Source organism: Schistocerca serialis, chromosome 3, assembly GCF_023864345.2.
Source record: "Schistocerca serialis cubense isolate TAMUIC-IGC-003099 chromosome 3, iqSchSeri2.2, whole genome shotgun sequence".
Classification (NCBI taxonomy): domain Eukaryota; kingdom Metazoa; phylum Arthropoda; class Insecta; order Orthoptera; family Acrididae; genus Schistocerca; species Schistocerca serialis.
This window is the reverse complement of record NC_064640.1, coordinates 433,315,114-433,339,496: the sequence shown is the minus strand read 5'-3', so window position 1 is coordinate 433,339,496 and position 24,383 is coordinate 433,315,114. Positions and strand designations below refer to the sequence as shown.

The 24,383-nt window shown below is 39.4% G+C and overlaps 1 protein-coding gene across 4 annotated transcripts in view; it reads right to left on the bottom strand.

Moving 5' to 3' along the window:
• LOC126470319 (dynamin) overlaps positions 1 to 24,383 on the bottom strand; it is a 110,093-nt gene that overhangs the window by 37,091 nt on the left and 48,619 nt on the right. For 3 of the 4 annotated variants that reach the window (XM_050098096.1, XM_050098099.1, XM_050098097.1), the window contains exons 13-14: positions 17,646 to 17,765; positions 16,082 to 16,150 (exon numbers count right to left, since the gene is read on the bottom strand). In XM_050098096.1, the coding sequence (XP_049954053.1) occupies positions 16,082 to 16,150; positions 17,646 to 17,765 (189 nt within the window). The remainder of the gene's footprint in view (positions 1 to 16,081; positions 16,151 to 17,645; positions 17,766 to 24,383) is intronic. The other variant, XM_050098098.1, reaches the window with a different exon arrangement.

Genomic DNA, 24,383 nt, shown 5'->3' with positions numbered 1-24,383 from the left:
TGGTGCATGTTATTTAAGGATGAGTATGTCAGTCAGCACACAAGCAAACAACATACAAAACTGAGTAGTTACTAATGTTCCATAGTTTTGGAGGCAATGTAACATACAGAACAGTTGCCATGAGTAAGAGCAAACAAGTTAGAGAGAGAGAGAGAGAGAGAGAGAGAGAGAGAGAGAGAGAGAGAGAGAGAGAGAGGGGGGGGGGGGGGCAGTAAGGTAATACAAGGAAAAGAAAGTAATGAGAGAATGGAACATTAAGTATGTTACTTTTTTTTGAGAAGGGAGAAGAAAAATCCTCACAATCACTAATGGCACAAAAAATTTCCTTAACACAAATCCCACTACCTATCCTGAATATGTACCGTATTTCATAGCTGTGCACGAATACATTATGCTCAACAGAGAACGCAGAATTTACATATGACTCTGCATTTGTTATTCACAAAATGAATGTGGATAGGTTTCGCACACAGTGCTGCAAGTTAAAAAGTGGATCCTGAATACTATTACCATAATCACAGTCAACAAATTATGAAAATTTAACAAAAAATATACTCATCCAACCATCATGACATACACAAACAGTACTAATCAACATTAATTTTTAATTTTGGATGTAGATACTGAAAAAAAGACATTATCTTTAAATGTTTAAACACCAAATCTGCTATTTATTTTTCACTAAGTAGTTTCAATGATAAAGGGCACACTTATGATACGGTTCATATTGTGATTACTTATGTATTTTGTATGCAGGAATATTAGGGTAGATAGTTCTATTTATGTCATGACACTTAAGGTACCTCAGATCGGTGTTAAAGGGTATCATAACTTAATCTATGTGCATAATATATATTTTTCTTAATTATGGTACATTCATTATCCAGCATGATGTGATCCTCGTAACAATAATTTACATATAATAGAGAATTTCTTCCTACTGGATTATACTGTGAGTCACTGTGGTTTATTTATCACAGGTGTTATCATAATTTTGACATACTGATGCAAAGAATTTCATTACAAGCTCTTATACACTGAAGAGCCAAAGACACTGGTACATCTGTCTAATATCGTGTAACACCTCCGCAAGCACGCAGAAATGTTGTAACATAACATGGCATGGACTCCATGAATCATACAGGGCTGTCCACGAATCCGTAGGAGTATGAGGGGGTGGATATCTCTTCTGAACAGCACGTTTAAAGGCAACAGAAGTGTTTAAACTCAGAAGAGTGTTCCTGGAGCCACTCTGTAGCAATTCTGGATGTGTGGGGTGTCACAATGTCCTGCTGGGATTGTCCAATTCCATCGGAATGCACAATGGACATGAATGGATGCAGGTGATCAGACAGGATGCTCACAGATGTTTCACCTGCCAGAGTCTTATCTAGACGTATCAGGGGTCCTATATCACTCCAACTTCACACACGCCACACCATTACAGAGCTTCCACCAGCTTGAACAGTCCCCTGCTGAAATGCAGGGGCCATGGATTCGTAATGATGTCTCCATACCCGTACATGTCTACCCACTTGATATAATTTGAAACGAGACTTGTCCGGCAAGGCAACATGTTTCCAGTCATCAACCGTCCAATGTTGGTGTTGAAGGGCCCAGGCAAGGTGTAAAGCTTTGTGTCCTGTAGCTGGTTGGTTGATTTGGAAGAGGAGACCAAACAGCGAGGTCATCAGTCCCATCGGATTGGGGAAGGGCAGGGAACGAAGTCGGCCGTGCCCTTTTCAAAGGAACCATCCCAGCAGCTGCCTGAAGCGATTTAGGGAAATCACAGAAAACCTAAATCAAAATGGCCGAACACAGGTTTGAATCGTCATCTTCCAGTGTGCTAACCAGTGCGCCACATTGCTCGGTGCGTGTCATGCAGTCATCAAGGGTACACGAGTGGGCATTTGGCTACGAAAGCCCATATTGATGATGTTTTGCCGAATGGTTCGAATGCCGACACTCGTTGATGACCCTGCATTTAAATCTGAAGCAATTTGTGGAAGGGTTGCACTAGTGTCACATTGAACAATTCTCTTCAATCATCATTGGTCCTGTTCTTGCAGGATCTTTTTCTGGTTGCAGCGATGTCGGAGATTTGATGTTTTACTGGATTCTTTATATTCATGGTACGCTCATGAAATGGTCATATGGGAAAATGCCCACTTCATCACCACCTCGGAGATGCTGTGTCCCTTGTGTCGCTTGGACACTGACTGTAACACCACTTGAATCTTGATAACCTGCCATTGTAACAGCAGTCAGTATTCTAACAACTGCGCCACACACTTGTTGTCTTATATAAGCATTGCCAACCGCAGCACCATATTCTGCCTGTTTTCACACCTCTGTATTTGAATATGCCAGCCTATACCAGTTTATTTGGTATTTCAGTGTATAATCTCTATTATCAAATAAGAGACTACAAACTAGACACTGAAAATTATAAAAGTATAAAACACTATCTTATGTTTCCTTGGAGCAGTGCTGAAAAGGAAATGAAAATTTGTTTCATAGCTGTGATGTGATGGTGCGTCACACTGAATATACTCAGCAATATTAATATAATCGTGAAGTAAACTGAATATACCGGAGATTATATATGACTCATACAAAATTCTTTCATCACAATCGGTGAAAATTGTGATCACACCTTCGATAAATTTTGCCACTGTGAAATACAGTATAAACTAATAACAAATTCTCTGTTGTATATGGAATACTGTTGTCACATGGATCACACCATGCTGTATATTGAAGGTACCCGAATTAATATATATTAACATAATACAATAAGGTGTAACCGCAGTTGTGACATCCTCTAATACAGGACCTTAAGTGTCATGACATAAATAGAACTATCCACACCAAATACACCCTTTATACAAGATAACTACTTAAGATTATTAGCCACAATCAACATATCCACTTGCAAGAAGTTTTGTTCTCTGTAATAGGGGGCTTGAGAAAATGGCCAAAGCAAAAAAACTATTCAATCAGAAAATAAACAGCAGCTTTGGTGTTAAACAATTAAAAATTTAAATAATTTCTTTTCTTCAAGATAAAATTAGTTCCACATACTGTCCTAGTGCTTTTGATATAAGTAAACTATTTTAAAAAGCAATATTATGGTCACTAAACTCAATTCTAGCAGCACACCACCTTCTTTCAATCAGCCTATAACAACAACTTATTTGACAGTTCATTTCTGTAAATTAAATTTATTTACACAGCCCCAGCACACAACAACAATACCCACTTGTTGCTAGAAATCTTGATTATTCAAGTTTTGTTACTATTGTTAAAAAAGATCCCTGAAATGAATGTTGTGCTCGACTGATTTGAGGTTGTTTTAACAACTGTGCATATAAAATTAAATTTTAAACATTTTGTTTTTAATGTGAACCTAAGCAATGTTTCATATTTACAGTTACCCAACATCATCATCAGGAGAGTGATCTCTTACTATGAAAAATATATTTTTCTGGTTGTTGAAGTTTCATTTAGCCAAGATCACGTGAATTCGTATGCGGAGGATTCGTTTTGGCAAACTTCAATTGCCATCTTCAAATCTAAAATTTGTTTTTACATTCAGAAGAACATTTTTCAAAATATGTGCATTACATACCCTTAACACACATCAATTTAGTGCCATTGTATGTAGCGCACTGTACACAAAATGTTACTTGCTCTGTCCCTGTTGGCAAGTGACAGCACACTGCCCAGCAATAGTCCACTGGACTGTATTACAGTACTACCAGATGGCAGTATGGTCCTATTTAATAATTTGGAAAACCTAATACATACACGTTTTCTACAATACATACACTGAGGACAGTGCTCTACACTTGTAAAATCTTTTTTTATAATATTTAAAACAATTTGAAAACTGTTTCTTATTAAGAGACACAAAATGGCCTTGTCCACTCGCTGCAAAAAGGTGCACCATTTAAAAGCAGGCAATCAAAATTATCAGCATCTTTTGAAACATCATAACATAATTTCAAAGTTTGTGTGATGAAAACCACAAGTGGTTACATTTTACACACAACCAATTCTGCAGTTATGGTTAACTTGAAAAACTTAATATAAGCATATATCACACAGTTCATTGTCCAGTTGTTTATCAAGCATCTGGCAATATTAAATCAGAATGGGTTTCAGATCATAGGCATTCTTGGAGGTCAACTACACTAATGGTGAGAACACTGCTATGTGCATAGTGTGAATGATGATTTTTCAAATGATACAACATGTCATATAGTATGTCCCTAGGATACATTTACCAAAGCTCAAGATGAGCTATCTTTAAACATGACCCTAGGTTCCAACAACACTGTCCGCCCTCTCTCTGGCCAGTTTCTACTCCCCTCTTCCCACAATACTTTTCACCACTGATTACAGTGTTTAACAAAATATAGATGGTTTTACCTGTTGCAAAGTACATAGATATTGTATTGTGAGAAACTGTACATCTTCCACTTATAAATAGACTGTCATACTGACTGTAACAGCATGTTACTGATTATGTTAACTGGTACAGATGTACTTTGTATCACTCTGTAATATTTGGGTTTTATGAATATATCAAAGTCATCAATACGGATGAACCCTGCCTGTAATTAACTGTCATATTGTTAATGTAAGAACAAACATTATAAAGGTTGCAAAATGTAAATTAATGGTCTGTTGAGAACATAAACAAAATGTCTCCTTAAAAGCAAATTCCTCTCACATGTGTAGTCCATTGCACTTGTGGATTTCATCATGCAACCTTGAGAAATTATCTTATGTTTTGAAAAGGTGTCAGTAACTTGGATTGTCTGCTTTTAAATCGTGCACCAATTTGCAGTGACCCGACATGGCTATTTCTTGTCTGTTAATAAGAAATTGTTATCACATTGTTTTAAATATTATAAAAAATATCTTAGAAGTGTTGAGTACTGCATCATTGTACAAATTATACAAACATAGAAAAGATGTATGCATTTGGTTTTCGAAATTATTAAGTAGGAGCTTGTTGCCATCTGGTGGTACTCCATAACTCAATACTATTGCTAGGCAGTGAGCCATCAGCTGTTAGCATGACCAGAGCAAATAACATTTTGAATACAAGATATATTTTTATGAATGTGCATCACATGTATAGTTTTATTGTTTGAAGTACGACACAACAATAATGTTGTCTGCTCCAGCTAGGTATATACACCTAGGATACATTTTATCATACTTTTGATGTTGGATGTTCCATAATCATTTTTATTTATATTACAGTGAAGTAACTGTTTTCGGGATTAGAAGACAGTGCACCACATACAGTAGCACTACATTGATGTATGTTAAGAGTATGTGATACCCATACTTTGAAAAAATTTTGTTCTAAATGTACGCTAACTATTAGATTGTAAAAACTGTTGAAACTACTATTGCAAATAAAATTTTATAAAACTAGTCATCCACAAATGTAATTCATGTGATATGGGCTAAATAAAATTTCTACAACCAGAAGATTATATTCTTTCGTTTCACATTTACACTGACAGCTGCATGAAGCCACCCACGAGGGACCTTTCTCAGAGCTGATTCCAAATACATATGATACACTGAAAGTATCTTAAGAAACACTGGACAAAGACATAGGCTGACTTTATGGAGAAATGGTCAATAAAATTAAACTACAAACCAATACGCATTCAAGGAAAAATTTCTACATTTAGAAACTCAATATGAGAGTGAAGACTTTTGAAACTATTATTCAGCAGTAGCTTCATAAACACGAAATGATGGAAAAACTCATAGCAAGTGGAGTGGTGGTACACATAATAAATTGCATTTATCACCATCGGAAGGTGTCTGGAAGTAGAATATTTGGTGATATGCTGCATGTATTTTACATTAAAAAATCAGAGACAGTAGTAACTACAAAGAGCATTACAAATTTAATCAAGACAGACCCTGGGAATATTAACTTTTCAGATTATGCAAGAAGTAGGTCTCCATCAGTAACAGTGTTATATAAATGATGTTTTTATCAGCTAATACAAGCTTCCTAACTGATATACACTCCTGGAAATGGAAAAAAGAACACACTGACACCGGTGTGTCAGACCCACCATACTTGCTCCGGACACTGCGAGAGGGCTGTACAAGCAATGATCACACGCACGGCACAGCGGACACACCAGGAACCGCGGTGTTGGCCGTCGAATGGCGCTAGCTGCGCAGCATTTGTGCACCGCCGCCGTCAGTGTCAGCCAGTTTGCCGTGGCATACGCACCTCCATCGCAGTCTTTAACACTGGTAGCATGCCGCGACAGCGTGGACGTGAACCGTATGTGCAGTTGACGGACTTTGAGCGAGGGTGTATAGTGGGCATGCGGGAGGCCGGGTGGACGTACCACCGAATTGCTCAACACGTGGGGCGTGAGGTCTCCACAGTACATCGATGTTGTCGCCAGTGGTCGGCGGAAGGTGCACGTGCCCGTCGACCTGGGACCGGACCGCAGCGACGCACGGATGCACGCCAAGACCGTAGGATCCTACGCAGTGCCGTAGGGGACCGCACCGCCACTTCCCAGCAAATTAGGGACACTGTTGCTCCTGGGGTATCGGCGAGGACCATTCGCAACCGTCTCCATGAAGCTGGGCTACGGTCCCGCACACCGTTAGGCCGTCTTCCGCTCACGCCCCAACATCATGCAGCCCGCCTCCAGTGGTGTCGCGATAGGCGTGAATGGAGGGACGAATGGAGACGTGTCGTCCTCAGCGATGAGAGTCGCTTCTGCCTTGGTGCCAATGATGGTCGTATGCGTGTTTGGCGCCGTGCAGGTGAGCGCCACAATCAGGACTGCATACGACCGAGGCACACAGGGCCACCACCCGGCATCATGGTGTGGGGAGCGATCTACTACACTGGCCGTACACCACTGGTGATCGTCGAGGGGACACTGAATAGTGCACGGTACATCCAAACCGTCATCGAACCCATCGTTCTACCATTCCTAGACCGGCAAGGGAACTTGCTGTTCCAACAGGACAATGCACGTCCGCATGTATCCCGTGCCACCCAACGTGCTCTAGAAGGTGTAAGTCAACTACCCTGGCCAGCAAGATCTCCGGATCTGTCCCCCATTGAGCATGTTTGGGACTGGATGAAGCGTCGTCTCACGCGGTCTGCACGTCCAGCACGAACGCTGGTCCAACTGAGGCGCCAGGTGGAAATGACATGGCAAGCCGTTCCACAGGTCTACATCCAGCATCTCTATGATCGTCTCCATGGGAGAATAGCAGCCTGCATTGCTGCGAAAGGTGGATATACACTGTACTAGTGCCGACATTGTGCATGCTCTGTTGCCTGTGTCTATGTGCCTGTGGTTCTGTCAGTGTGATCATGTGATGTATCTGACCCCAGGAATGTGTCAATAAAGTTTCCCCTTCCTGGGACAATGAATTCACGGTGTTCTTATTTCAATTTCCAGGAGTGTAACATTGCAACTAAAAAGCTGAGGCAGTATTTCTAAAATAACCACAAACATTTAACAGTAAATATATGGCAATGTTTTCAGTATTTATCTCGTAAGCCTCCAGATAAATGATGATGTGGACTTAGAAGACACTTAAAAACCTTAGAGGACTAAGGAATGAAACTTAGGGCATAAAAATTGTGTGTATAAACCGCAAGTCCTTTATATTTAACTCATTACAGAATATGTTTGTTTACACACTCCAGATGGTACCATTCTTCACCACATATTCATTGTAACTAGTAATTTTTTTTCCACTTCTGTCTTGTACCCTAACTATTACAGTAAATACTACAGCACTAGAAGTTTTGACTTCAGACAAATTATGTATTCAGAATGCAAGAAACTACTTCTAAGTCACGTTACACAACACATCCGATCAACTGTCTGTGGTAATTTGAAATTTTAATCCTGAAATAATTCTCAGCAAGTGTGCACGCAAGCTGGAGAAACATTTTGATGTCATTATACTTGAAACTATTTCCTTCAATTTGTCGTGTGCCTAATGAATGCAATTAAAAATGATGGTACATCCTTAAAGGTCTGTAAAAGCCAAAATCAAATGGGTTACTCATTTTTCTCCTGTTTTATTGCAAGTATTCTCTGTACGGCCAATAATTTTAAGTGCAAAATACTTTCTGACCAAACCAACATAGTAGCTGCACACATTCCATAACTAAGAAAACTGTATACACAAAATCTCAAAGAATTAGCTATGTTTACTGCCAATTATCTATGCACACAAAAGTATTTATTGAGTACTCTCAGCTCCCTGACAAAGGATCTAGTATGGAAGTAATGACTTGCTCCAAAATCACTATTTGTATGAATGCAGTATTATTTTGTGCAAATCAAATCTTTTTTCCATGTTAGGTGTTTCCTTTGTTAAACTATAATGAACTTTTACATCAGCATTTATTTGAATCCACATGGGCATCAATGCTGTGTGTGCCATTCGAATTCAAAAACTATTTGTGTTACATGGGAATAAATTTTTTTACCACATACCACTCAAATTTGTTTCACATAAACACAATAACCCGAATAACTATGAGTACACTCTGAAATACATGTCATATGACTGTACTTTAGACAGCTCTGACCTTCAGAAAATACTATACTCTAAATTATGAGGGAAATAATGGAATTAATATCTGATAAAACTTGGCTAAATTTTTCCAACTCTCCAGCTGAGCTGAAATCATGAAATGAAAATCCTGCAGACTACCACTTCATCAAAAGCTCTGCCAACACCAAACAATATTAGTTTTTCTTTACTAACTACACGAAAGAATTCAGTGCATCCTTGTTAACATAAATTTAGTCCAGACACATTCTAGTTTGATTAACTTTTTGTTCATCTTAATATAACTTATTCATATCACTTTGACATTATAATTTCAACCGAACTTCAATAGTCTATTCACATATTTAAAGTGGCATTTGTACACCACTTACAAATATTTTAACTGTTGACTGGAAAACTGTTGAGAACTACACCTTTCACCACATTATCATCAAAAAATTTTTCAAACAAATATCTTCAATGTTAGGTGTAGAAGACACTGTGCAGTGATCTGGACAACAGAATGGATGCAGTAGATTTTCAAATGCACTCTACATCCTTGGAAACCACAACAAAAAAAAATGTAACCTGTTACAATGTTGTGCAATAAGTGAACACTATGGCAGCACTTGACTCAAATTTCCTTTATGGTGTCTCAAAATAGTGCATAGAAGTGAAATGAAAAGAACAATGTTTATGACTGAATTCCTTTCCAACTCAAAACACTTGCCACAGTCAGATTAGGGACATAGGGCTTTCATAGGTGCTTTGTCTGGTTTTCACCACATATTTAGTTTCCATCTGCAAGAAGAAAATTATAAACTTCTTGCTTATCTCTGCAACAGAGTGTAAAAAAAAAAAAAAAAAAAAATTTGCAGCAATATCGCTTATCAGATTGCTCATTTTCAGTTGCAGTGAGAAGTTGTGACACTCCCCTTTTTCATGAAAACAACTGACTCTTATGAAGAGATATGATTGTGTGGTGTTAATACTTATACATCTCAATCAATCTTTGACTTCAGTTTAAGAAAATCTCTTCAGTGAGTGATTATTATGAAGTGGTAGATCATTTTTTGTATAGTAAGACACTATCTGCAAGAACCTATTTAGGGAGAGAGAGAGAGAGAGAGAGAGAGAGAGAGAGAGAGAGAGAGAGAGAGAGAGAGGAGGTTTGGGGAGGAGAGAGCGAGGGGGGAGGGGCTAATACTCTTCACACCCATATATCACACATTTAACATTAGAACCAACCAAAATCTTCTAGTACAGAATTATATTATTTGTCACAGAGTGAATCTGTGTTTTAACAATGGTCTCGTCTTTCGACTGTCTTACTCATGCCTCTGATACAATTTTCCATAAAATGTACCCAGATCAAAGCCATGCAGCAACCTAACTGCCCCATAAAAGGACTAATTTGGTACAACAGGTTTTTTAAAGGCAGGGTGCACAAACTCCAGTTCTCTATTGCTAAAGATATCTTGACTTTTAAACCCATCTAAACAGAGTTATAGATCATATCTAAGTGCACTGACATTAATTGCATGCTGTTTTACATCACATGAACTGCCATAAGGTAGGAGCAAGCTAACATATGTACAAACCTCGTAGCCCTCCAACAAGATTGAAAGACGAAAGAAAAAAAAATAAAAATCATGTTTTAATGTTTCAGAGTAAATTATACTTACTTACTGACTAGACTACATTTTCTGTACACGGATATTTTCCCCTTCTAAAATACAAGTGGCCTGACTTGAAAAGAAAACTATCGGCATCTGCTGAAAGTACAGCAAACCTGAATTTTGATGCTTTCTGCTATGAAAAATGAAGGTAGCAAATGAATGAACAATATAAGAATACAGAAACTCTGATAGTGCCAAATCAGGGTGGGGAATATCAAATAAAGCCTAATTTGACAAATAACCACAGGTCAGAGCTGCACCACTGTGGAGCTATGGCTATAAAACAGTTGCCATTCAATGACAAAAGGAGCAAAAGTTTTTCCACTTAGTGGAGGTGAGGTGTTTCTAGCAGTGTGGTTTTGTCCTACTAAATGGGTGAGGTACACAAACAGTATGTTATCCAACAATTACTTTGCTTATGAAGCAAAATGACGCATTGTTCTTGATACAAGAAGGTATGCTGAACATTTCCCAAGCAGGAGACCAGTAGTCACCACCTTTAGGGTGATGGGTCAGCATTTTAGAGAAATGGTCATATTTGCACCCAGACAGGACACTGCATAGTGGCATATAATAGTGGGACTCCAGAATTAGAGAAAGGATTATTCCCACATTTTGAAATACCTTCAACCAGCAGCACGACCAAAGCTCATCAAGTCTGTCGCTCAACTCCATGTTTTTGGAATTACTTGCATTCTTGCCATGTACAAAAGGTCCATGTGTTGAAGGAAGATTACCCAAGATGTGCATATTTTTATTCCTTCATGTTTACACAGAGCCACCATTCCAACAATGTCAATTTTCCCTACTTCATCTTATTTACGGCAATGGCTATTTCTCTAAGCAAGGAGAAGTTAACTCTTTAACTGTTGTGGATGTGTTAACTTTTCCTGCTTTGCCACTTCCATGGTGCTGAGAATGTGTTGAATATGGCCCCTGGGTATTCAGATGCATCACTGCTGCGGCAAGTTACTTCTGAATCTCAATGAATGAAAAACTTTCGAATACTTGTCATACAACATATCACCTGCAATACACCTCATTTCAATACCTTTAATCACTTATGAAGTATGATGACTTATGACCACATGATTAATAATGCAGAGACTGAAATGGTAGCATTGCACACTACCGTCCATCAGGTATAACAATCAATAACTTGAGAAGAAACTGAGATATTGTTCTGTTCTAAATTTTAAATAAAATTTTAGTATCTTATTTACATTTCGTATACTGCAATGTAAGAGCTAAGATCAGCCTTACACAAAGTTTAAGCAATGCGCTTTTACTTCCGCAAAGTTTTAAAAATTCCGGAAATTTTTTACTTTATTTGATGCAGCATAGTAACTGTGACAAATAACAAAAATAAATTCAGTCCTTCATCGAGCGACGATATGAGACTGTAAGGTGTACAAAAATCAATTTTTTCACCTAATAGTTTTCTTAAAATTGAATGATAAGTATTTCATAGCAATTGCAATGCTGTCTCTCAGCACAGGTTGAGCATCTGGCAAGCAGTACAGCCACAAAAAAGTCGCACTCAGCACACAATGCAGCATTGAAAGGGTTAATATCGTGACTGTAATGGGTGTGTATGTTACAATCCTTACAGCATTGAAAAGCACAGTCATCAAGCAAGATTTTTGGTAAATGTCTGGAATGGAACTGTACAAGACAACTTGATCCACCCCTTTTGATCCATCTCATTGATTAAATAGACAGAATTATTTACGATTTTTGCAAGTGGAATTGCACACTGCTGCTGGAAGACTGTTTCCCAAATATATGCTGAACGATGCTGTATCAACATGTTAATGCTCCACTACATTGCACTTTGGTACTCCAGCAACAGTTAACTGATTTGGGACAGTGGTTCCTGGGAGTGGCTTCCAGATCGCCAGATTTAAAATCTGCTGCATGTTTGTGGTGGCCTTATAAAGAATCACATTTACTGAACATCAGTTAACACCTGTGAACATACAGTCACATGAATTTTTGAGCACTCGACAATAATTTCTTCTATAACGTCCACTTTATAGCAGTACTGGAGCCTGAAATTTCAAATACTGAAAAATCAAGAGTAATTTCTGTTTTCTTTTTTTTACCAAGGTCTTAATTTACAATTACTGATCTATTCGTTAAAGTTCATTCGAGTTCCCTGTACATTAACAAAAATTAAAAAGTAACCTTCAGATTTTATTTCCACTACCTTACTGAGACACTGTTTGTCATGTATATTATTGTGTTAATAATTGAATGATATTATGATAGTTCTAATAAAGTTGATTTAATAATCAAAGTTCATCTTACCAAACAAGGTGTTTATAGGAATTCAGTTTGTCTCTTGACTGTCCAGCTTAAAGCCTGAGCTAATTTAACCAGTAACTGCAATTTTTGGCACAAGAAGTATTAGAAGGGACAAGTTACGTTAAACATGCATACACTTGCACGCTACTTGTTGATTGGCTGCTATTTTATAACCAAGGCTCCACAGTGGTGCATTTTTGTTGAAAGCTTATTTTGCAAACTGGGCTCTATTTTATATCTCTTAACCTAAAATGACCTTACTGCCCTGCATACACTCACAGGAAAATCAATTTTTGCAGAGTAGTAAATAAACTGTGAGCAATTTCTCTGCATGTAATATTATTTTTCTAATGGGATCGTGTTTAAAATGCAATTATAATGAAAGACTATGAATAGGTGGATTTTTAAAAGCCCTATTTTTGTATACCATCAAGAACGTATCATTGGAAAAGTAATATCTAGCACTGTGTGTTCAAGTTTTTTTCGAACTGACATTCAAAACATGTGCTCTATTATTCAATGTACTACTGACGTGTTCCTCCAAGAGCTGTACACTAAAAATTAAAGTCTAGAATGTATGCACATTTCTGGAATGCAATTAAAGCTGTAACACTTTTTGGTAGGTTGATATTCCATCAACATCTATGTCCTCAGTAAAGTACAGATTACACTAGTTCCTTCTACTTTAAGCTTCAGTTTAATGAGAAACCCGAATGATCTGTCAGACATTAGTGTTAAAAATGTTGAACCTGCCAGGAGTAATTGGTAATTCAAACATCTGGCATTAAATAAAAAACAGAGGTACTTATTCACAATCAATGGACATAGGTTGAAAACTGAACTGATGTAAGGTGACGCATGCTAAGATTCGAACAGTTACTATTATGCCTGATCCAGTTTAATCAATGCATGCAATGAAAAATACAATTTTTTTGTAAATGGCAATGAAAGTTTATCAGAGACAAAGTTTATCAAATAAGTCACATAAAACCCACAATTTACTAGAGACACTAATTTAAATATCTGTTAATCACACACAGAAACTAGAAAATCCAGCAAGTAAAAGTTGACATGTAGTAATATTTAGGAAAACATATAAAGCAACAGCTACTTGTTAGGACTGCACTATCTGCAATAAAGTTACAGCTGAATTAACCACAACTCACAACTTATAAATATGATTCCATGACTTCTACTGTAGTGTTATACTTCTATCTGAAGATTTTATTAATTTTTTAGTGCACAGTAATTTCAGATAACAGTTCCTTTAAAAAAAAAAAAAAAAAATAAAAAAAAAAACACATTTTTACAAACAAAACCTAACTGAAACAGTTGTAATCAATATTTGATATATAGGAACTTTCATAAAATATAAACACCTTTACGGAACACTATGAAAAACATCCAATGAAATGGAATCAGCTGCCGGCTTCCATAATAGGAAATAACATCATAATTTTGTGATGCTCTCTGTTCAGCCATTAAAATATGCTTTAAATTTTGATTTCTATAGGTCATCATTTATGATGTCAATGGCAAAGTCTTGGATAGAGCAGCCACCTGATCACAGTAATTAAGTAATGTTGAGCCCAGTTACTACTTGGATGGGTGACCTTCTGGGAATACCAGGTGTCACAGGCTCAGGGACATGCAAGTCACCAAACTGGCATCGAACAGAGAGATTTGCAGCAGAACACTGAGCCGTACATTATTATTATTATTATTATTATTATTATTATTATGGATGCCGGCATGGCTTTCTTTGCGAAAAATTTTAACTCATTAATAGGAAATATATGTCAACATATGCACACAAGAAGACTGGAGCTCCAGTCACAGTTTTGAGAGAAACAGAAGACTCTAATTTGGGCAAACAGAAAATATAGAAACACAATTACAAAGGAAAAAAAAAAAGAGTGACAACAATGCACAGTATGGTCTTGCACAAAAATTAATACTCTTGTTTAGATGTATTCATTATTTGAAGAAACAAATGTCAAGTACCAGTATTTTTAATGTCAAGAGAAGACAGAACGGCTGGTCAGTTCTTATCTTCATGAGGCACAACTCCCAGTATTGCAAACAAACAGTTAAAATAGAAAGCAGCACCTTTAACTTTCATAATGATACGTCTTAGCTTCTGAGAGGAAAGAGGACTTTCTGAAAAATTTTGCCAGGATTTTTTTTTTTTTTTTTTTTTTGGGGAGGGGGGGGGGGGGTGGTGACCTGCCCACCCTCCTTTCTACTCTTTCCTTCCTGGAAAAAGAACCTATTCTTCTGAAACCAACGAGTAGTGCAATTTATTTTTATGTATTTCTATTGGCAGTACAGGAAGGCAGGTACACCTCCTAAGGTTACACACCTATCAGCTGTACACACTCTCTCTCTCTCTCTCTCTCTCTCTCTCTCTCTGCAACTGTAACAATCTTACCAATTGAGTACTCCTTTTACAAGAGTTTTAATATCCTAGACTGTCTGTTACATCACAACCACGAGAACAAGAACATTAACATGGATAATATGTCACAGACAAGAAGATACTGGGGAAAGCATCCAATGGATAAGGAGTTCCTTACAGCATCAACAATTATAAGATTCAAGGTAGAAGATCAAAAACCACAGCATGATATGTCTGAAAAGGAGGTCTCTGCATTATCAATATGAAAAAGAATTCTGTGGCACAGAAATGGAGAAATTACAATCACCAAAACTAATTTCTATGGTAAAACACACACACACACACACACACACACACACACACACACACACACACACACACACACACACACACACACAGCAGAGAAATATTAAATATTATAGAAATGATTGTGTCTGTCTTATGTAATGACATCATGGTGCAGTTCAAACAGCTGTCTACAACCTGCTATCATACTACTAAAATAGAGAAATTGTTCATGACCTAGGACCAATTTCAAAAGTTTCTCTAAGTATGGAAAACAGACTTGAAACTAACAATATTTGTCCTAAACCGGACAAAAATCCATTGAGTAAACTGATCAATAAACAAAGTTGCTTACTGATTTTCGCGTGTGTGTGTGTGTGTGTGTGTGTGTGTGTGTGTGTGTGTGCGCGCGCGTGCCCGTTTTCTCCTGTTAATAAGCCAAGTATAGCACACATCTGCCCATGCACTATCTTCTGTAACGTGTAGAACAGGTCAACACTTGTGTTCTATTCTCCAACCCCCCAAACCCCCCAAATTAATCCCACACATTCTTTCAAATACATACATTTACAGGGTAAGGAAACACCTTCATAAATACTGAGAAGCATTTGAAGTAATTCAGCCATGTAAAACAAGGGTAGCTCTAATTTTAATGAGAAGCAAAATATTAAAACAGTTGATACAAGAATGGATCAAAATGTCACTAAATATGGTAACAATTACTCTCCAGGAACTTTTTTTTTTGCTACACTACATAGTAGTGCCATGGAATCTCAATGTTAAGAAAACAATTAAACAAATAACTTAAGTATAACAGCACCAGGTCCGATGACTTCACTTCTTCGACAGCTGATCTGCCACTCTTGCCAGACTCAACACTTACCCTAACCTAAAAAGAGGGAAAAGAACACACATATTTTCAACCTGGAGAAAAAAAAAAAAACACATTGATCTGAGCAGTTGGTGCATAGTCATTTACGTTTATACACTGGCAAACAGGCAGCGAAATTGCAAGTGCGCGCACACAGAAATACCATCCTCATTTTGATATCCACTACCGCAAAAGTCACCACTAACACACAAACCTTCAGAGGTCAGACACTCGGATCCGTACCACATGTTGTGTTTTGACAGAGTATCAACCAAAACACCGATTTAGTTGGTGCTGTCATCCAGCAAAAGATGTGTAAACGATAATTAAAAGTAACACCACAACTGTGGAGTATAGACAAACCATATCAGTGAGCTCTGAATACATAGACCTCTCGTAGATGAGTTGGTAGATCTTCAGAATGTCGCACTGAAGGTACCTAAAGTGTACATTTGTATAGCTAACATCACACCTATCTATACACATGTTCTGACAAAAGAACATTGCTACAAACTCCAAAAGGCACTTTTACATGGCAGAAAAATGTTCTCCCATATTACTAGTGTAATTTGTTTTTTAAAAAAATCGCCGCCATTAGGATTCGAACACGTGATCTTTAATACAACAATCTGATGCTCTACCAACTCACCTACCAGAGATCTTCACTATCAGAGTTCAGAGATACAGTTTGCCTAGATTCCGAACTTCTGGTGCTACAGCATGAACTACATCAGTGTTTCAGTTGATACTCTATTGATACACAGTGTTTGGTATCGATCCGAGTGTCTGACATCTGGAGGTTTGGGTGTAAGAAATAACTGGTGCCACCCACCACTGCTACAGAATTAGAAAATTCAAGTCCAATGTTATTTTAGCATGGTTGGTGATACTTTTTATTAAGTATATCAAATGAACTTTTTGTAGTGAAAGTATGAATATCCAGCATATTCAATCATATGGCTATTTCTATGTAATTGTGTTTTACCATTATCATAAAATGGAAAGTATTACCAGTTAACAGAAATTATTACTGACGGGACAGTTTGTTGCAATGCATTGGAATAAACTAAATGTTACTGGTATTTTACACATGAGAAATATTTTCCGATATATTTCTTTATTATCACTTATCCCATATGAAGAAAATGAATTCACTGAGTCAAATCAATTAACAAAATCTCCTCGAACATATCTTATTCCAAAAATTAAAAAAAAGAATGCAACTAACAATTTTCACATAAGAGATAAAAAAGAGAAACAACACACAAATTGCTACAAATAACCAGATAGCAACAGGCTGTAAGAAAATGCAAACATGCCACAACAAAACAATGTTAGCACTTTAAGAGTAATTCTTTAAAAGGATTACTTGTATGCATGAGGAGGCAACAATTTATAGATTAAATGAGATATATTTAGTCCAAATAGTGAACAATGTATTCTCCTCTTTAATGATATTTAGAAGATTTTACAACTGCAACTTTACAATAAAATATAAACAACAAATACCAACCTCCTCCCCATTGGCTTGCTCTGTTGACTTCTCTGGATAAACCCCTGCTCGCAGGAATGATGCTTTCCACGAGTCAACATCATCTTGGTTCTCACAACTCAGCTCCAACTGCTTGTAATCCTGTTTTACAAACAAAAGCAACTTATTCAATTTGACGCAGGAAAAGGTAAATATTCTATGACCCACTCAAAAGGGGCATATCCAAGACCTGAATGGAGAGGGGAAGAAAGGGGGTGGTGACTTAGTTTAGTGGTGAATAGCAAAATAGTTTAGATATTTCATGACAAAAGATTCTGGGTATACCTGCCACTAGTCAGTACCTACAATACATTCTGCCTTCTACAAAATTATGCTGGAATGGTATCTTTTTGTGTGTATCGGGGCAAGACTTAAGTTCTTGTTTGTGTAGATAACTTTTTGGGTTCCCAAAATGTTGACAGACTAGGATTTGAGTAACAAAGGTTTCCACCAACTTCATTTTTATATTTCATGACATGGACAACTACATATTTTGAACTTCTAGATAATTGCATATTATTTCAGGAAGTTAATGACTTCACATGATCAGAATGCCATTTTTGGTACAGCAACTGAATTCAATAACCAAAAAATGGTTGATTATCTGGAGCTTTTGATTTTATCTAGTAGTATTGAATGCTGATGGAAAAGTCAAGATTAGAATCTGTGTATGACAATCACTAACCAGCAAACAAAAATGCTGAGCAGTGTGAACAGACAAACACAAAAGATAATAAATTGCTTAGTTCTTATGAAAACTTGTCAAGCTTCCATTTGGGTGGCTGCACTGAAACTCCTCAACATTTTGATCATCATCATCATCATCATCATCATCATCATCTGAACTGTCAATATTATATAGGCGTCCTGGGCCACCATTCAACTCTTAGCGCATTCTGAGTTGCCCAGACTCACGAAGCATCAACTGTCGGGCTCAGCCTCGGCGTATAACTGCTACTGTTCCATGCCAAACTTAGCTGTAAGCCCTTGCTCCTGTTGACGAGATTGACATGGAGCCTTATCTCAATCGATTTTTCAATAGTGTTCTTACAGATGCCACTCACTCAAACATTTTTGTTTTCTCAAATTCAAATGTATGTATTTCACTCAGGCTGTGTTCTGCCACTGCTGACTTGTCTTTATGCCCCCAGATATACGCAACTAACGTGTTAAATGTGATGTTGAGAGATACAGCACTGCGTTTGACCAATGCACTGGAGCCTGTATTCACAAGGGATGCTACACATGAGTATATGCAATTGCAGCTTGTACTTTGCTGAGCCAAGTATATTTTTCGTTTATTGTGATGGTCAAAAGCCAGCTTTGATGATTATCTTACTGAGGATTCTTGCAATTTTTGGCTGTAAGAGACCCAGTATTAGTACATAACTGCGAGTTTCTCTTTCCCTACCTATTCTCCGCAGATGGCTATACCTCTCATTTTCTTTCAATGTACACCAATCTGAAATTTGCTGTACCTATTTTGCTAAAACCCATCTCTAGCTGTTGCAGCTCTGCTCCCAGGCTGTCTTTGTCACAAATGACATGCACCCTGTAAACCAGAGTTGTTAGTACACTGCTGCGCGAAAAACTCATTACATGTAGGTAGAGATCTGTGTGGGTCTTATTTCTGTAGACTTCATGTCCTAGGGCACCATTTGCTTTTCTTTTTATTAGTATGTCTAAAAAAATGGAAGACATTCATTCTTTTCTTGCACCATCATGAACTGTATATTTTGATGGGTGCTGTTCAGGTTGCCCAGGAACTCATTTAGGGACACTGTGACATGTTCTCACACAATTCAGATGTCATCCAAATAACAGAAGATGTATTTAGGTTTGAGCCACACAGCTTTTATTGCCATTCGTGTGGTGAGCCTACGGCTACTCCATTAACTTGTTAATAGATCCCATCACGTGGTTCAAAATGATCTTTTAAGAGTAGCAAGGTGACTTGAAGTGGTAATGATGTAAAGAGAGATCTTATGTCAAACCTCCCAAGCAGGTCGTTCTTCAGCAGGCGAATTTTTTCAATATGCCCAAGTCCTTCACTTAGTGACTACAGTGTCTTACAATTGGTTTCAGAAGTGTGGTTAGACATCTTGCCACATTTCTAAATATGTACATTCACCTCTTACAACTCCACGAAAAGCTCTACATATTAAGCCAACCAACTACCAATAATACATCGACGATGGCAAAGTATTATCCAAATCATACTGCCCTGATCACCTGATCCACAAACACTTCTCTATGATGTATCCTCCCATGATTCTAACACACTAGCCACATGACATCATCCTCATCCATTTTATTATAAAATATCGTCACAACATGAAACAATCTGATCATACTGTCCACCACTGATCTATCTACAAAGCATTAAAATGGGAAATGCCCATTACTTATTGATTGCTATCCGTCCAAAAAGATACTTCACAACACATCCAGGCTATAAAATACTACTGTCCAAAATGTTCAAATGTGTGTGAAATCTTATGGGACTTAACTGCTAAGGTCATCAGTCCCTAAGCTTACACACTACTTAACCTAAATTACGATAAGGACAAACACACACACCCATGCCCGAGGGAGGACTCGAACCTCCACCAGGACCAGCCGCATACTACTGTCCCTCAAAGACATAATGCCTGTAATACCCATCATATCCTTAAGAAAGACTCAGGTACAAGATAAATATATGTCCCATAAATCCACTCAACATATTCCAGCACTGAAGATCCTACCCCATTATGGTCACTAACAAAGCAGTCACTGCCAAGTCCATCGAACAGTTGCAGACACACTTTCAAGCAATAAGTGATCATCTTCAAAAGGTGCCTCACTGGATGCTCTCCTTTTTTCCCCATTCTTCTGCTTCTCCTTATTGTGCGAGTGGAAATTAGCTCTACAACATATCCTTCAATCCTTTGTCATTCATTTACCCTTATCTCTTCAAGTCATCAGCCTGTGTCCTCACATCAAAGCCCACATTTCCCCCTCCCAATCAAATTTATACATACCCGAGTTCCTCATTTTCCACGAAACATTGGGGAAAAAAAGCAACACAAAGAAGCAGTTGTGAGACAAACAAAAGTCGGCAGGCACGTTTCAACATCCGACACATTATGTCTATGTCTACTAAAATTTTGTACCAGTCGCATGACAGTGGTGCTAGTAGTGCCACTACAAGTATGCAAATCATGTTTACTTTAAATACACACTTTAACAGTCTTGAGTGTTAGTTACCTTTGAGACTGGGCATGGAGAGTTTATGTTAGTCAAGAATGCCTCATTGAGTTTTAACAAGGTCATGTAATAGAACTACAGGATGCTGGATGTTCCTGTTGTGATACTGCAGAAAGACTTGGAAGGAATATAACCACTTTACATGACTGCTGGCAGCTGTGGTTACGAGAATGTACAGTCGCAAGACCAGGCTCTGGTCAGGTAGGTAGGTAGGTAGGTAGGTAGGTAGGTAGGTAGGTTTTAAGGCGGGAGAAGGGACCAAACTACGAGGCAATCGGTCCCTTGTTCTCAATAAAATAATGCCACAAGTGTGAGAATAAAACAGGCGAAACACAAAACTGAAAGAAAGGAAAGCCACAAGAAGAAAGGGAAGGCAATGAACACTAAAAGGAGGAAAAGAGGACAAGAAAACAACAGAGAGATGCTAGAAACAGAAGAGAGTAAAACATGAAAGCAGATTACAGTCGCTGGTCAACAACAAGAATAAAGAGGGAAAGCCAGCCACTCTGCAACACATTAAAGCCTCCACCCTAAAAGCACTAGGGTGGAGGACACAGAGGGACAAAGGACATGCGCTAAAACCTACATATAAGTATAAAACCCACTCTCACGGATATAACGTAAAACTATAGCTGCTGTGGAGGCACTGTCGCCCAACACCGAAGGCAGGGTGCTGGGAAAGTTAAAAGTCTGCCACAGAGTGGCTAAAAGTGGGCAATCCAGCAAGAGGTGGACGACTGTCATTTGGGAGCCACAGCGACACTGAGGTGGGTCCTCGGGACGAAGTAGGTAACCATGTGTTAGCCATGTATGGCCAATGCAGAGCCGGAAGAGGACAACTGATTCCCTATGATAGGTCTGCATGGAAGACTTCCACACATTCACAGTCTCCTTGTTATGCCATTCCGCCTCCCAAAGCCGGAAAACCCTGCAGTGTAAGATAGAATGCAGGTCAGCTTCGGAGATGCCTATCTCTAGAAGCGGTTTCTGCGTCGCCTGCTTGGCCAGCCTGTCGGCAAGTTCGTTGCTGGGGATTCCGAAGTATCCTCGGCTCCACGCAAACACCAAGGAACGGCGGGACTGCTCCAGGGCATAGATGGACTCCTGAATGGAAGCCACCAGAGGATGGCGAGAGTTGCACTTGTCAATAGCTTGTAGGCTGCTCAATGAGTCAGTACACAGGAGAAATGACTCACCAGGGCATGAGCGGATGTACACAAGAGCACAAGATATGGCTGCCAGCTCTGCAGTGAAAACACTGCAGCCAACTGGTAAGGAGTGCTGCTCAATATGTCCTCCATGAACATATGCGAAGCCTACGTGACCATCAGTCATTGAGCCATCGGTGTAAACCATTTCCGAGCCCCAGAACATGTCAAGTATCGAGAGGAACTGATAGCGGACAGCAGCGGGGTTAACGGAGTCCTTAGGGCCATGCAAAAAGTTCAGACGAAGCCGCAGCCAAGGCGTATACCATGGAGGCGTACGTGAACGGACTGCAAGTAGAGGTGGCAAAGGGAAGGACTCCAGTTCAAAGAGAAGGGACCGCACACGAACTGCAATCATTAGCCCCTATCTGGGTCACCGATGCAGGGGATGGACTGCCGCGGGCGGGAAAAGGAGACGGTTATTCAGATGCTCAGGGGAACTATGAATGTGTGCTGCATAACTGGAGAGCAGTTGCGCACGTCTGATCTGTAGTGGAGGGATACCAGCCTCCACCAGTACACTGGTCACCTGACTTGTCCTAAAAGCTCCTGTCGCTAATTGAATCCCAGAGTGGTGCACAGGGTCGAGTAAATGCTATGCTGAAGGCGCTGCTGAGCCACAAACCACACTCCCACAGTCAATTCAGGATTGGACAAGGGCTCTGTAGAGTTGCAGCAACGTGCAGCCATCTGCACCCCAATTGGTGTTGTCAGGCAATGGAGGGCATTGAGGTGTTGCCAGCACTTCTGCTTAAGCTGACGAAGATGAGGGAGCCAAGTCAATCCAGTGTTGAAAACCAGTTCTAGGAATTGATATGTCTCCACCACAGTGAGTGGATTGTCTTTAAGGTAAAGTGCGGGTTCCAGATGAATGGTACGACGCCGACAGAAGTGCATGAGACACAACTTTGCGGCTGAGAACTGTAAGCCGTGGGCTAGAGCCCATGACTGCACCTTGTGGATGGCTCCCTGGCGGTGCCACTCAGCAACAACAGTACTGGAGCAGCAGTATGAAATGCAGAAATCGTTGCATACAGATAAGGTGAGACGGAGGGCCCGACATCTGCTGCTAGACCGTTGATACCCACTAAAAAATACACACACACACTCAATACAGAGCCCTGCGGGACTCCATTCACCTGGATATGGATGGAAATATCAGATTCACCAACTTGGACACAAACGCACGGAGTGACAGGAAGTTTTGGATAAAAATCAGGAGTGGTCCATGGAGACCCCACTCATACAATGTGGCAAGGATATGATATCGCCAAGACATGTCGTGTGCTTTATGCAAGTCAAAAAAGACGGCAATCAGGTGCTGCCGTCTGAAAAAGGCTGTTCGGATGGCATATTCGATGGACACAAGATTATCAGTGGTGGAGCGACCCTGGCGGAAGCCACCCTGACATCGAGCCAGCAAGCCACATGACCAGATCCAGTTGAAGATGACGAGAAGATGTCATTTGTAGTCGGATGAGAGATGTTTAATCATCTGGCTGTGGATGCGATCAAGCTCAGGAGCTGTGTTGGGGCCATGTGCAAGGGCACTGAGGAGCTCCCACTCTGTAAATGGTACATTATAGGATTCAGTGCAGTGTGTAGTGAATGAGAGGATGTTCCTTTCTAGCCGCCTTTTTAGTGTGCGAAATGCTGGGGAGGTAATTCTCCGACGCAGAGGACCGAGCAAAGTGCTCAGCAATCGCGTTTGCGTCAGTACATAACTCACCATGTATGTAACACTGGAGACAACTGTTGGGGCCTGGTACCCGAAAAGACGTTTGATCTTTGCTCAGACTTGGGAAGGTGACGTGTGGCATCCAATGGTGGAGACGTATCTCTCCTCACATTCCTTCTTCTGTTGTTTGATAAGGTAGCAAACACAGGCATGGAGGCTATGAGGTGATCTAGGGGAGGGTGCCACTTATGCCGCTGCAGAACTCGCCGAAGCTCCATAATTGCTTCAGCGACTTCTGGCGACCACCAAGGGACTGCCTTATGCCTCAGGCACCCTGAAGAGCGAGGGATCGCATTTTCTGCTAGGCACCTGCTCAACCATCACATTGATGTTACCATGTGTGGGGGGTTTAGCAGTGACAGCAGAGATGAAAGTTCCCCAATCCACCTTGTTCAAAGCCCATCTGGGCAAGCATCTGTGTGCCTCATGCTGGAGCAGTGATAGGAAGATGGGAAAGTGGTCACTGCCACACAGGTCGTAATGTGCTCTCCAGTGGGTAGATGGGAGAAGTCCTGTGCAGCAAAT